Below are 12,287 nucleotides of genomic sequence, written 5' to 3'. Positions count from 1 at the left end.
CAGCCACACCCTTGCCAGTGCCTCCAGTAAAGATAATGCCCAAAAACAAGGACAGTGATGGCCAGAATCTCTCCTCGCTCTACTTCCAGAAGGACAATGGAATCAATAGTGTTGTCGTCAAGGAAATGGAGGATTTGGTCGGCAAGGAGGATGAGAATGACTCCAGGCAGGGTGCCGTCCCCGGGCAACAAGAGCCCTTCAGACTCCAGTATCCCTGGCGACTCCTGCTCTTTTTGCACACAATGAGCGATTGAGCAGTTATCTGTAGTGCGCTGTTTGAAATGGAGATTGCCTGTTTGTTTTTCATTTGTGAGCTTAGAAAAACCACTTAGCCCTTTCATTATAAAACAGCATGTGTTTGTCTCTCTCTCTCTCTGTCTCTCTCTCTTTCTGTCTCTCTCTCTCTGTCTCTCTCTCTCTTTCTCTCTCTCCCTCTCTCTCTCTCTTTCTCTGTCTCTCTCTCTCTCTCCCTCTCTCTCTCTGTCTCTCTCTCTCTCTCCCTCTCTCTCTCTGTCTCTCTCTCTTTCTCTCTCTCTCTCTCTCTCTCTCTCTCTCTCTTTCTCTCTTTCTGTCTCTTTCTCTTTCTCTCTCTCTCTCTCTCTCTCTCTTTCTTTCTCACTCTGTCTCTCTTGCTCTCATATCCTCCTCTCTTTCTCATACCAGCGTTTATGTGCATACAACTGGGAAAGCACAATTATATTTTGGAAAAATTGCTCGTATTCTTGCTAGCCATTCTTTTTACTTTTTTGCATATTTTACGTATTTCTTTCTGTTTGTTTTTTTTTGCAAAGGTGAGTTTGAAGCTTTGAACCCTTATGTTTTTGGTTGTTTTCTTTTCATTTTCCACTGGTTTGCAAATGATCTAATTCAGTATCATAAACACAACATCATTTTACTCTTTCTCTGATATGCTTAAAACACAACAATACCTGTCAAATGCTGTATGCATTATATGGTGCAGTGTTACATGTATTTTCACAAAATTTGTAGCTGTGTGTATAGAGTGAGAGGGGGTGTGTCAAATCAGTGTGTGTGTGTGTGTGTGTGTGTGTGTCAGGGTTGTGTGTGTGTTTCTTGTATGAGAGTGTTGCTTTTGGGTGCATGACTGGTTAACCTGGCCTTGGGAATGAAAGTTACGAGCTGTGTGTCTCCCCTCCAATCAGAGGCCAGTAACAGCAGTCACGAGTCTCGGATTGGTCAGGTGGGCATCAGGGAGAGGCAGAGGAAAGCTGTGGTGCCTCTGGCCATTGTGTCCGCCCTTACCTTCCTGTGTCTAATGGTGCTGGTGGGGATCTTCATCTACTGGAGGTAAATATCCTCATCATCCTCATACTGACCTAACCCTCACCCTCAGAGCTGTAGTTTGTGCTTTAACCTCGAAGCTGGCTGTCGTCCATATACTCATAGTGCTTTAAAGCCTCTGTACCCTGCATTCTGTCAAAGCATTGGACAAGCAGTGTAGCACAGTGGCAAAGGACAAGGCTTGTAACCGAAAGGTTGCTAGTTGCTGGTTGCTGGTTGCTGTTTCACAATTGCCTCAGAAAATATCCAGCTGGATAAATGGATAAAATTGTAAGGCGCTCTGGATAAGACTGTCTATGAAGTGACAATAATGTAGTGTAATGTAATGCTTTGTGCGCTGCCGAAAGAAAGTGATTGTACGTTTGTTATGACACGGCTGAGGGTATGTGTGGGAAAGGCGTGGCTCAGAACATCAGGATGGCACTGTGACCATGTGCGTGTTTTACAGGAAGTGCTTCCAGACGGCTCACTTCTACATCGACGACGACACGTCCCCCCGTGTCATCTCTGTCCCACCCACACCTGTCCTGCCAGCATCAGGTACACACACACCTTTTGGTGTTTTTGAGTATGTGTTTTTGCTAAATCCTATGCAGCCCCTCTGGCTTTTCCTGTGCTGGTGAGCTCTCTGCCTCTGTTCTCAGAGGACAGCGCGGCGCTCTCCGTGAAGCAGTTCGTCAGACACGTGGCGGAGCTTCACGACTCGGGCGGATTCTCGCGTGAGTTTGAGGTACGCCCTGATGCCCCTCCTCACCCTCACATGCTGCTCTCTCACTGTCAGCAAACAACTCCCCCCCCCGCCCCGAACCCCCCAACAGCACCTCCCTGCACCTCCAAATGCTATTAACACCAAGCTGTGGGGTAGTGCCAGAGTGCTGTCTGACGTTTTACCCACAATGCACTGTGCAGCAGATGTGAGGGACCTCTGTACCACAGTAGAGTCATTTTCACAATGGTCCAGCAGAAGGTTACTGTCTATGACATGTTGCTGCTGTGCCCACATTTACCTGCAACCCTAAGCCAGCTCGATTTGAACAGTAAATAGCCATTAGATAGTGATGGCCTTGCCTTTCCTAAAATGCTGAGACACTTATAATAATTATGGTGAGTCACAAACCAGACGTTCCGTGCAGCTGATGGAAGCTGATTCCGAAAATGGGATTCTAATCTAAATTTTAAGGTCTCATGAAAATCGAGATTTTCTCTAATTCATCAAGTTATTAGTGCTGTTGAATGTCATCAACTTACATTTTTTGACAAACCAGCTAATGATGCTAAACCAGGTCTATGGGCAGTTTCGACGAGGGATTTTTGATTTTTGACGAGGGATGTGTGTCGAATGTCTTATTATCCTATCTGCAGCGGGGTTCTGTGTATGTGGAGATGTCACGTGTTTTTGTCACGTGTTTTGGTGTAACGTTGCTGTCCCTCCTCAGCATGTGTGTTAGAGAGATTTCAGATAGCATGCGTTGTGAGGCAGACACTGCCATACGGTTGCTTTTCTCTGCGCGCAGAATGCGCACTCATCAGCGATAGGTCGAGACAGGTCACACGGAGCACTAAGACCAGTCAGAGAAGAGCGTGCATTGTGTGCGAAGAGAAAAGCAACATGCCAGTTGTCTCGCTGCTTGCCCTGTTAATGCATGAACGACCATCCTAAGGTGATCCTGTTGCTCCTGTACAAATGTACTTTTCTGTATTTGCACTTTTTTGTTCAATGTGTCAGTGTTGGAATTTCATGGCTGTGCTTTCTGCGTTCTCACTCTCCCATTAGATATTGAAAGGGTGTTACGAGGTAAGACCAGTTTCCCTTCTTATTTTCAGTTTTTTTTGTTTTTTTTTTCATTTCCATTGATGGAGTGTTCACAGAGTGTGTGAGAGTAATTGTCTCGTGCCCTCACTGTCCATTTTAGTGTGTACGGTTATTGTATAGAACGTGATTGCCGTGTGTGGGTGCTGCAAAGCCTTCTGGGAATGGAACCATTACTGTCACTGACTGTTATGGCAATCCTCTCTCCCAGGAGATCCAGGCATGCGCTGCAGACCTGGCTGTTACCACAGACGGCTCCAATCACCCGGATAACAAGAGCAAGAACCGATACGTCAACATTCTGGCCTGTACGTGACACAGCTCGATCACTCGAGCATACACACACACACACACACACACACACACACACACACACACACACACACACATGCGTGTGCGCGGCATATCCTGAGAGAGTCCTCACTGACATCACCCTGTTTCTGCCTCACAGATGACCACAGCCGGGTCCACCTCTCCTGCCCTCCTGACAGAGATGGGAAGGACGGTGACTACATTAACGCAAACTACGTGGACGTAAGAGCTTCTGATACGTGCTGTTGGTACACACTCACCAGCAGCACTCCACTGGCATCGATCCTCTTTCAGAGGAACATACTGTACGGACTGCTGCACAGCACATAGTATTCTGTAACCTGCATAAGGAAAGAGCGTCAGAAAATGGCTGTGTTTCAGAGCCGGCGTGTTCGTCCGGATCATGTGGTATCTGGCCGATGCACAAAACATGATCACGTCACATTACACCGGCAGACCTGCATAGCTCACATGGTCATATCTGAACTGTTTTTAACTGCTTGCGTAATTATCCATTTATTCTGATGCGTATTCCACTGAAGCCTTGCAGGTTAGGAAACTGTAGCACCTCACCTCAGCGCCGATCCTTGGTGTAACAAACCAAGCCTCCCTAACCACTGCACTACACAGCTGCTCTGTCTTGTTGCCGTGGGTAACCTCAGACGGGCGTGTTCCCCCGGGCAGGGTTTTAACAGGCCGCGGGCATACATCGCTGCCCAGGGCCCGCTGAAGGCGAGCACGGAGGACTTCTGGAGGATGGTGTGGGAGCACAATGTGGGCGTGATCGTCATGATCACCAACCTGGTGGAGAATGGGAGGGTGAGTGAACATGGTTCCTCCGCCTTACATTACATTACATTATATAACATTACATTACATGCATTTAGCAGACGTTCTTACCCAGAGCCACGTCCGTCACAGTACAACATAAGTGTATCCATTCGATTTAAACGAGCAACAGTGTCAGACCAGGCTAACAGCACTCCATAACACAGAGCTTACCCTACCCAGCACCCCCTGGGAGTGCTGGGTAGCAGAGTGGAAGGGCTCTGAGCCAGGCGTGCTGCTGCTGGTGTTTGGATGTGTCTCAGCTCAGCCTGCTGCGTGTCATAACTGTCCTGCCGTCACTCATCCCTGAAGACTATTAGTCAGGATCAGAGCCATTAACAGGGGTGATTTATTAATGACAGAACAATACTATAAAACAGCCGATCCACTGACTTTGATCCCACGACGTTGACCAGGAAAGGCAAAGGAGGTGGCGAACCACCAAACTGAGATCCCTTTTTGCTCTTTCAGTTGGATGAGGCAGCTGGTGTTTCGGTCGATGTACAGGATCTGGCTTGTGTCAGATTTGTAAAGGAGGGGCAAATTCATGAGGAGTTCTTTGTTTTGCTGTCTGATTCCTGGATGGGTAACTGCTAAACAGCTTTAATGTATTTATTTGTGATCATGGTTTGGAGTGGTAAGGACAGTGGACCAGAGACAAGTGTTCAAGCAGTTTTTTTCCTTGCAGAGTGGATGCAAATTTTCACATTTGTTCAAAATTGTTTTTTTTAACACATTTATATGGGAACCTAACTTGGACAATGTCAGCAATTAATAAGTAATATTCTTTGAATTAATACGCATTTTCCGTGTGTAAACTGTAGCCTGGGTTATCTCTTGCCCACATTCTAAACCAGCATCACTTAGAAGTGATGCCTTATATAAAATACTGTGATGCCTTATATAAAATACTGTGATGTCAGACAAATGAGTGTGATGTCATCAGAGTGAGTGATGAGCGATTGCAGGGATGGCTGATTGGTGCGCTGGTTTGGGTGTGTCCCTCAGAGGAAGTGTGACCAGTACTGGCCCCTGGAAACCGTGGAGGAGTATGGCTGCTTCCTGCTGACGCTGAAGAGCACCGAGGTCCTGGCCCACTACACCCGCAGGACCTTCACCCTGAGGAACATCCAGGTCAAAAAGGTCCGTCAAAGATCCTCTACAGCAACAAGATGTCATGCTGTGCACACTTAGATGAGTGCTCAGAGACCTGTGCTCCTTTCCACGCCAGAGCACCTTGACATCAACTTGAACTCCTTAGCTGAGAAGCACTTGCTGCTTTTTCTGTTGTCAGATTTGATTAGTGACCACTTGTCATCTGATATGGTTCACACCGTATGAGCGGGTGGAAAGAGATGTTGTCAGTTGACATCTTTGGCATTTCCAGTCCAGGTGGAAAGTGTTTGAAAACTGCTTCCACTAAGGCATCTTTCTTCCCCTAGGGTTCCCTAAAGGGGCGGGGCCAAGAGAAGACTGTGGTGCAATACCACTACACCCAGTGGCCCGACATGGGCGTCCCGGAGTACACCCTACCCCTACTCACCTTTGTGCGGAAATCCTCCCAGGCCAGGACAGACGACATGGGATCTGTCGTGGTTCACTGCAGGTGAGTCCACCACGCCCACGCCAGCTTCATCGCCCCTCTCCAAATCTCTTTTCTATATATTTTCATCACCATGACTTTAAAAATTCTTCAAAGGGACTGCTCTCTTTGGATCATGTTGCGAGAGTCATCCACCAAGTTCAGGGTTCAGCATGTTAACAAGTGATAGTGAGGAACAGAGACAGACTAAGACTGCTTGAAGCTTAAGTCTAGGTCTCCTTTATTTATTCACAGTGCTGGAGTTGGTAGAACTGGCACCTACATTGTGCTGGACAGCATGTTACGGCAAATCAAGGAGCAGGGAACAGTCAACATCCTGGGATTCCTGAAACACATTCGCAGTCAGAGAAACTACCTGGTACAGACTGAGGTAAGATCACAGTCTCCCACAGCAAAACCACATTACCTAGGACAGGCTGAAGTAACAGCATTTACCTAATAGGAGCAAAGTCCTCACAGCCCTCTGAAATGCTGCTGCTATTGAGGGTACCTCTGGTAATATCTCTTTCTCTCTCCCTCATTTCCTCTCTCTCTCACTCCCATACACTCCCCCCCCTCCCCACTCCCATGATCTTTCTCTCTCTCTCTCCCTCTCTCTCTCTCACTCCCTCTCTCCCTCTCTCTCTCTGTCTTTCTCTCTCTCTGTCTTTCTATCTCTCTCTCTCTCTCTGTGTGTGTGTGTGGTGTGTGAATGCGTGTGTTTGTGTGTGTGTGTGTGTGTGAGTGTGTGTGTGTGTGTGTGTGTGTGTGTGTATTTATTTCTTGAAGTGTTTTACTGATGGAGTGACTCTCTTTCTCTGTGGCAGGCATCCACATACCTAGCTGTGACTCTGGCACTATCTTGTTCCTCGCCTAGTAATATTCTTAGAACCTTACTGTCCTCAAACTTTTCAAAGTCTGGGTAGATTGTTTTGAATTCAGGAAAGAATTCCTCCCGGATATCTTTGAATTCGCAGCATTCACTCTCTCTCTTTCTCTCTCTGTCTCCCTCTCTCTCTCTCTCTCTCTCTCTCTCTCTCTCTCTCTCTCTCTCTCTCTCTCTCTCTCTCTCTCGCTCTCTCTCCCTCTCTCTCTCTCCCCCTCTCTCTCTCTCTCTCTCTCTCTCTCACTCTCTCTTAGGAACAGTATGTCTTCCTCCATGATGCTCTGGTGGAGGCCATCCTGAGCAGGGAGACAGAGGTTCCCTCCTCCCGTATCCACAGTTACGTCAATGACCTCCTGACCCCCGGACCTTCCGGCCGAACGCGCCTGGAGAGGCAGTTCAAGGTAAAGACCTGATGAACACCTGTTCACCTGAGAGCACCTGAGAGCATTCACCTGAAGACAGTGAATCCACCAGAAACCCACCCATCAAATTCAAACAACTTTTATTCATTTTTTTCCTGTGTAGTCTTTCTACTCTTTATGTTATCTACATACAAACTTTTTTAGAATTTTTTTTACATAAATAACACTTTTCAGTTTGCGCTGTTTGCACAATGTAACAGAACACTCACACCTTTGTTCGATCTAAACACAGCATGCTTCATGTGAATTTTCAATAACGGGTTTTAGTGATGTTTATTGCACTTCTTACACACCTTTTAAGTTAATGTTAATAACTGAAAAAATACATTTACAATTGTTGCTTAAAGTTTGGAATGAAAGGCATTGCATTTGCACAGAATATGGGCCTTTGGTCAGACTGACAGCGTTGACTGCTGATGAGTACCCTAAGATATTACTGCCCCATGTTCTCGCAGTTGATAACCCAGTCCAACGCTAAGCAGTGTGACTATTCTGCGGCCCTGAAACAGTGCAACAGAGAAAAGAATCGCAACTCTTCTCTCATGCCCGGTGCGTACCACTGACATCAGATCACACATGACCACATATCAGCTCATTGGCCAATTCTCAGGAGCTCTGGGTTTAATGTGACTGAAAACGATAAAAGATGAGATAAGATATGATAAGATAAGATAAGATAAGATCAGATAAGATAGGGTAAGATAAGTACTTTATCAATCCAAAAAGATTGCTTTGCCAACAGTCAAGTATGTGGGAAACAGAAGCACACAACATTTGAACATTTAAAAATGCAGGTAGCATGTATTCATACATGTAAGAGTTATTGAAGTACTGCACCAATAATGTGTTTATAACATATTATAAAATTGCACCAAGTGAGCTTATTACACTTACATAGTTATTGCACATAAGAGGTGCCTGTTCTGCAGTAAGAACAGCTCACAGGCCAATGCTCAGGAGTTCTGGAAGCCATGTGACTGAAAGATGTTTCGACGTTATTTCTGCATTGCAGTGGAGAGGTCCAGAGTCTGTCTGTCCACAGTGGCAGGAGAGACCTTGGACTACATTAACGCTTCCTACATCACGGTAAGAGCGATGGAGGAAATGAGCCGGTACCAGTGGGTGGTGGAGTGCAGGCCTGGTTCTGAGCTCTGACTGTTCTGTCCCGCCCTCTTTTTCAGGGGTACCACCGGAGCAATGAGTTCATCATGACTCAGACCCCGCTTCCCGGCACCACCAAGGACTTCTGGAGAATGGTGTGGGACCACAATGCCCAGGTCATCGTCACACTGCCAGACACACAGGGCCAGGTAGGTAACTGCTGTATGCCAAATGGGAAGCTTGGCTGTAATGCGGCACCTGCCAGGCAGCCTGGTGGGCAACCATACAATGCCTATTAGGCTACTGCCTTTATCCTGGAATCTTGCTTCACCACAGTATCAAATCTTTTGTGTCCTTCATTGATACAATGATGAGGTTAAAAACATCCAAACTCGGTAGCTGAAGGCTTAGAGAAACTGGTCTGAAAATGGTCAGGTTCTTTCGCTCAGACGAAAGAGAGGAGCATCACCCTCCTACCTGTTTCCTTCTCACTCAGACAGAGGATGTGCAGGAGGAGGAGTGTGTGTTCTGGCCCTGCAAAGAACAGCCAATCAGCTGTGAGATGTTCACGGTTGCCCTCAGAGGTGAAGATCACATATGTCTGTCAAATGAGGACATGCTGGTGGTACAGGACTTCATCCTGGAGGCCACACAGGTAAGAGCAGTACACAAGTAAGAGCAGGCATTCGCCTTGATCCAGCACTCACTGGAACAGCAATCCTCAATCTTGACCATAAGGAGCACAAACTGCGAAGCTTTGTTTAACTTTATCAGACCACAGATTTCTTTTACTTATCAAGAATATCATTACATTATAATCACCATGCTGTGCCAGATTTAATAGGAACCACTCTGTGAGGGGAAAAAAACATGAGGAACATCTTTGTTTGGACAAAGCATGCGCCTAGTCTTCCCTCCCCATAAAGGTGATTTACAAACACACATCATGCACTCAGCTCCTCTCTCTCAGCACAGTGTTCCTCTGTGTGTTGGACAGGATGATTATGTCCTGGAGGTGAGGCAGTACCGGGCCCCACGGTGGCCCAACCCAGACAGCCCCATCAGTAACACTTTCGAGCTCATCAACATCATCAGGGAAGCCAGCGGAGGCCGAGACGGGCCCATGGTGGTCCAGGACCAGTAAGATTTTCTAATCCCACCCATACCTCACAGCATGTCATACCACACTGCCCTGAAACCGTGGGGAAACTAGTCAGTCACTTCCTCACTCAAGCAGCTGCAATATCTGGAATACAGATCTGTTAGGTCAAAGCTCTGTCATCAGCTGCAATGTGGGCGCTTATTGTACTGCGGCCAATCGGTTGTATGTATTTGTGGCATGTTGTTACCACATTGTCCACCACAGGGGGCATGCAAACACTAATGTCTTGTGGAATATATAAAGAAATTAATGTGTTCAGTTGAATATGAAAGATAATAGCCTCAATAAAAACTTCTGGTTTGGCAAAAGGAGACAAGGGAAGAACATCAGCTACCCCAATGTACCAAGACACGCAAACCCAGTTGTCAAACGACCAGTAGTGCTTCCTGCAAATAAGCACCTACGATGCTGAGCAACATCGCAGTTGATCACATATTATTGCTCCATGAGACATTCTTGAAGGATTTCATCTTGATTGGACAGATATGGCGGCATCACCGCAGGCACTTTCTGCGCCCTGGCAACGCTGTTGCACCAACTGGAGGCGGAGAACTCAATAGATGTGTATCAGGTGGCCAAGATGACCAATCTGATGAGACCAGGAGTCTTCGCTGACATTGTGAGTGGCTCCTGCCCTGAAAATACTACAAAATGCTCAGCATTTTTGTGTGTTTTCCCTGTTGTTATATTTACTTACATATCAGTCTTTTATCCTGTCGGGGTTAAATGGTCTCAATTATTTTCTGAGATGATTGGATCTGTTAGATTTCAAAGGTCTGCAGTATTGGCAACTTCCATAGTAGCCGCGCTTAGGTGGCTCTCCAGGCAGAGGGTTGTGGTGACTTGTCTTTCTGAAAAGGAGGTGTTTTTTTGTTTGTGTGTTCGTTTTTACCCCCCTAGGAGCAGTACCAGTTCCTCTACAAAGCCATCCTGAGTCTGGTGAGCACCAAGGAGGATGAGAGAACACGTCAGTCCACAGACAACAACGGCACCATCCTGGCCAGCTCCAGCAACATCACAGAGAGCCTGGAGTCCCTGGTGTAACCACGGCAACAGCCACCTGGCACATTCTAGAAGGCTCCACTGTCTGTATGGGCATTTTAAAGAACGGGCTTCAGCTTTTCTCCTTCTTACTCTGTTTCTGGGTGTTTTGACTGTACTGCTGCCCATAACCGTATGAAATTTTCATGTGTGCCTTTACATATTTCATGTTGTGCTTTTAACCGCTTTGAAATGATTCCATCATAGACTAATTTCAGATGTTGTGTATGTTTTTGTTGTTGTGTTCTTTTTTATTGGGACTGTAGTCTTGCTCTCTCTCTCTCTCTCTCTCAGCAGAAACAGCTAAACGAAAGGGAAAAAGCCTAAAAACTTTTTAATGACATATTTTATTATTCTATTTTTTGTAGAGAGCCTATATTTGAGCGATGCTTTGTTTTACATATAGATATTGTATATAAAACTGTTTTAGTGACTTCATATGTGAGGTCAGAGCAGCATAGGAACATGGAATAATATTCTAATATGTAAATAGCACTACACCGAATATGTCAACAGACCAAAATTCTATTTATACTTCTAGATTTTTATATTTTACTACAGAATTGTTTTTCTAGTCATTTTGAAGTTTAAGATTTGGAATTGTTGTAATAATTTAGCTGAAAAGATTCATGTTTGTGAAATTACTGACATTAAAATATTCTGCATTTTTGTTTTAAGAACTTCATGTGACACATGGGACATTGCCAATTCTTTTAGCTGTGCATCAGAGATGTTTCTGCATATCTAGAATTAGGATTAAATAAGATTTTAAAAAATGATGGTTTGAGTGGTGTCTTCTTCCTCCCTTGTTCTGCAGTGAACCTGAAGTGAATAATGGGTGGGGCTACTCAAATGATGCTGAACACAGTAACATTCAGAGTCGAACAATGTCATTTCTTTCAGTTTCTTAATAACAAAACAAAATGTTTCCTTGGAATACATTTTTTATTGCATTGTCAGGTCATAAAGACATTGAAGCTCACAGTGAAGGCCGTTCGTTACAAACATGTCCCAGAACTACAGTCTCAGAGAAAGGAATGAAAGGTATCAGCCTTTCAGTATATTCATCTAGGTTGTGTGGGAAAATGATAGGTTCTTGTGTAGTTGAACTGTTTTGCACAGGCGGAGCGGTAGCTGTCATGATGTGCCTGCTTCAAATGCTACTGACGTGGTTCTTCTACCAGTGCTTTGTGGGGGAAGCTCCAGGGTATAGGTTGTTCGGCTTATGTTGATTGTAAGTTAGCCTCTTATTGATGGCAATACTTTGAGTGGCAGTGTAAAAATATATTATTTTTAATGACATGGAAAATATGTTATTTCCACCTGAAATGTGGTATATGTGTACATTGTATGCCAAAAGTATTTTGTGAGAGAACACAAATATGGCACTGAAGAAATATTTCACAGGACACATCATTGCCATCTTGTGGTCTGTAAAGAATGGTGACATTCACAGAATTTTTGGCCAAGAAAAAGAAGAGAATTAAAAGGATATTCAGGCGCAAATTGTTGATAATCCATCTCAAAACATAGGATTATCTTGTAAATAATTTATGATTTATTGTACAACCCGGGTGAGGACAATAAAAGGGTAAGATAAGTTAAATAAAGTAGTTCAAATTTTGATTAATTTGAACCAAAAACTCAATTCCAGTATTTAAACACCAGATGGCAGTATTTACCTTTTCTAGCATTTTCTGTCTTTTCCACAGAAACTTAATATCATTATGCAACCAACAAAGGGCAGTTGTTTACCAAAACATTTTTTACCTTTTTAACTGAAACATTAAAATGTTTTACTGGTTACAGTTCAAGCCACAAATCACATACTATTTATCTAT

General features: G+C 44.9%; 1 protein-coding gene across 3 annotated transcripts in view; it reads left to right on the top strand.

Annotated features, from left to right (window-relative positions):
* Window positions 1-10,958, top strand: part of LOC118771957 (receptor-type tyrosine-protein phosphatase zeta-like) — a 41,932-nt gene extending 30,974 nt beyond the window's left edge. For 2 of the 3 annotated variants that reach the window (XM_036520152.1, XM_036520150.1), the window contains 18 exons: window positions 1,164-1,308; window positions 1,751-1,842; window positions 1,947-2,032; window positions 3,077-3,097; window positions 3,324-3,420; window positions 3,564-3,646; window positions 4,109-4,243; window positions 5,261-5,395; window positions 5,695-5,858; window positions 6,090-6,225; window positions 6,975-7,121; window positions 7,598-7,691; window positions 8,155-8,228; window positions 8,324-8,452; window positions 8,740-8,898; window positions 9,241-9,383; window positions 9,889-10,024; window positions 10,306-10,958. In XM_036520152.1, coding sequence (XP_036376045.1) covers window positions 1,164-1,308; window positions 1,751-1,842; window positions 1,947-2,032; window positions 3,077-3,097; window positions 3,324-3,420; window positions 3,564-3,646; window positions 4,109-4,243; window positions 5,261-5,395; window positions 5,695-5,858; window positions 6,090-6,225; window positions 6,975-7,121; window positions 7,598-7,691; window positions 8,155-8,228; window positions 8,324-8,452; window positions 8,740-8,898; window positions 9,241-9,383; window positions 9,889-10,024; window positions 10,306-10,449 — 2,120 coding nt within the window. In that variant the 3' untranslated portion in view covers window positions 10,450-10,958. The remainder of the gene's footprint in view (window positions 1-1,163; window positions 1,309-1,750; window positions 1,843-1,946; window positions 2,033-3,076; window positions 3,098-3,323; window positions 3,421-3,563; window positions 3,647-4,108; window positions 4,244-5,260; window positions 5,396-5,694; window positions 5,859-6,089; window positions 6,226-6,974; window positions 7,122-7,597; window positions 7,692-8,154; window positions 8,229-8,323; window positions 8,453-8,739; window positions 8,899-9,240; window positions 9,384-9,888; window positions 10,025-10,305) is intronic. The other variant, XM_036520151.1, reaches the window with a different exon arrangement.
* The last annotated feature ends 1,329 nt before the right edge of the window (window positions 10,959-12,287 follow it).

The sequence above is a fragment of the Megalops cyprinoides genome, chromosome 25 (assembly GCF_013368585.1).
Source record: "Megalops cyprinoides isolate fMegCyp1 chromosome 25, fMegCyp1.pri, whole genome shotgun sequence".
Classification (NCBI taxonomy): domain Eukaryota; kingdom Metazoa; phylum Chordata; class Actinopteri; order Elopiformes; family Megalopidae; genus Megalops; species Megalops cyprinoides.
This window is presented reverse-complemented; position numbering and strand designations above follow the sequence as displayed.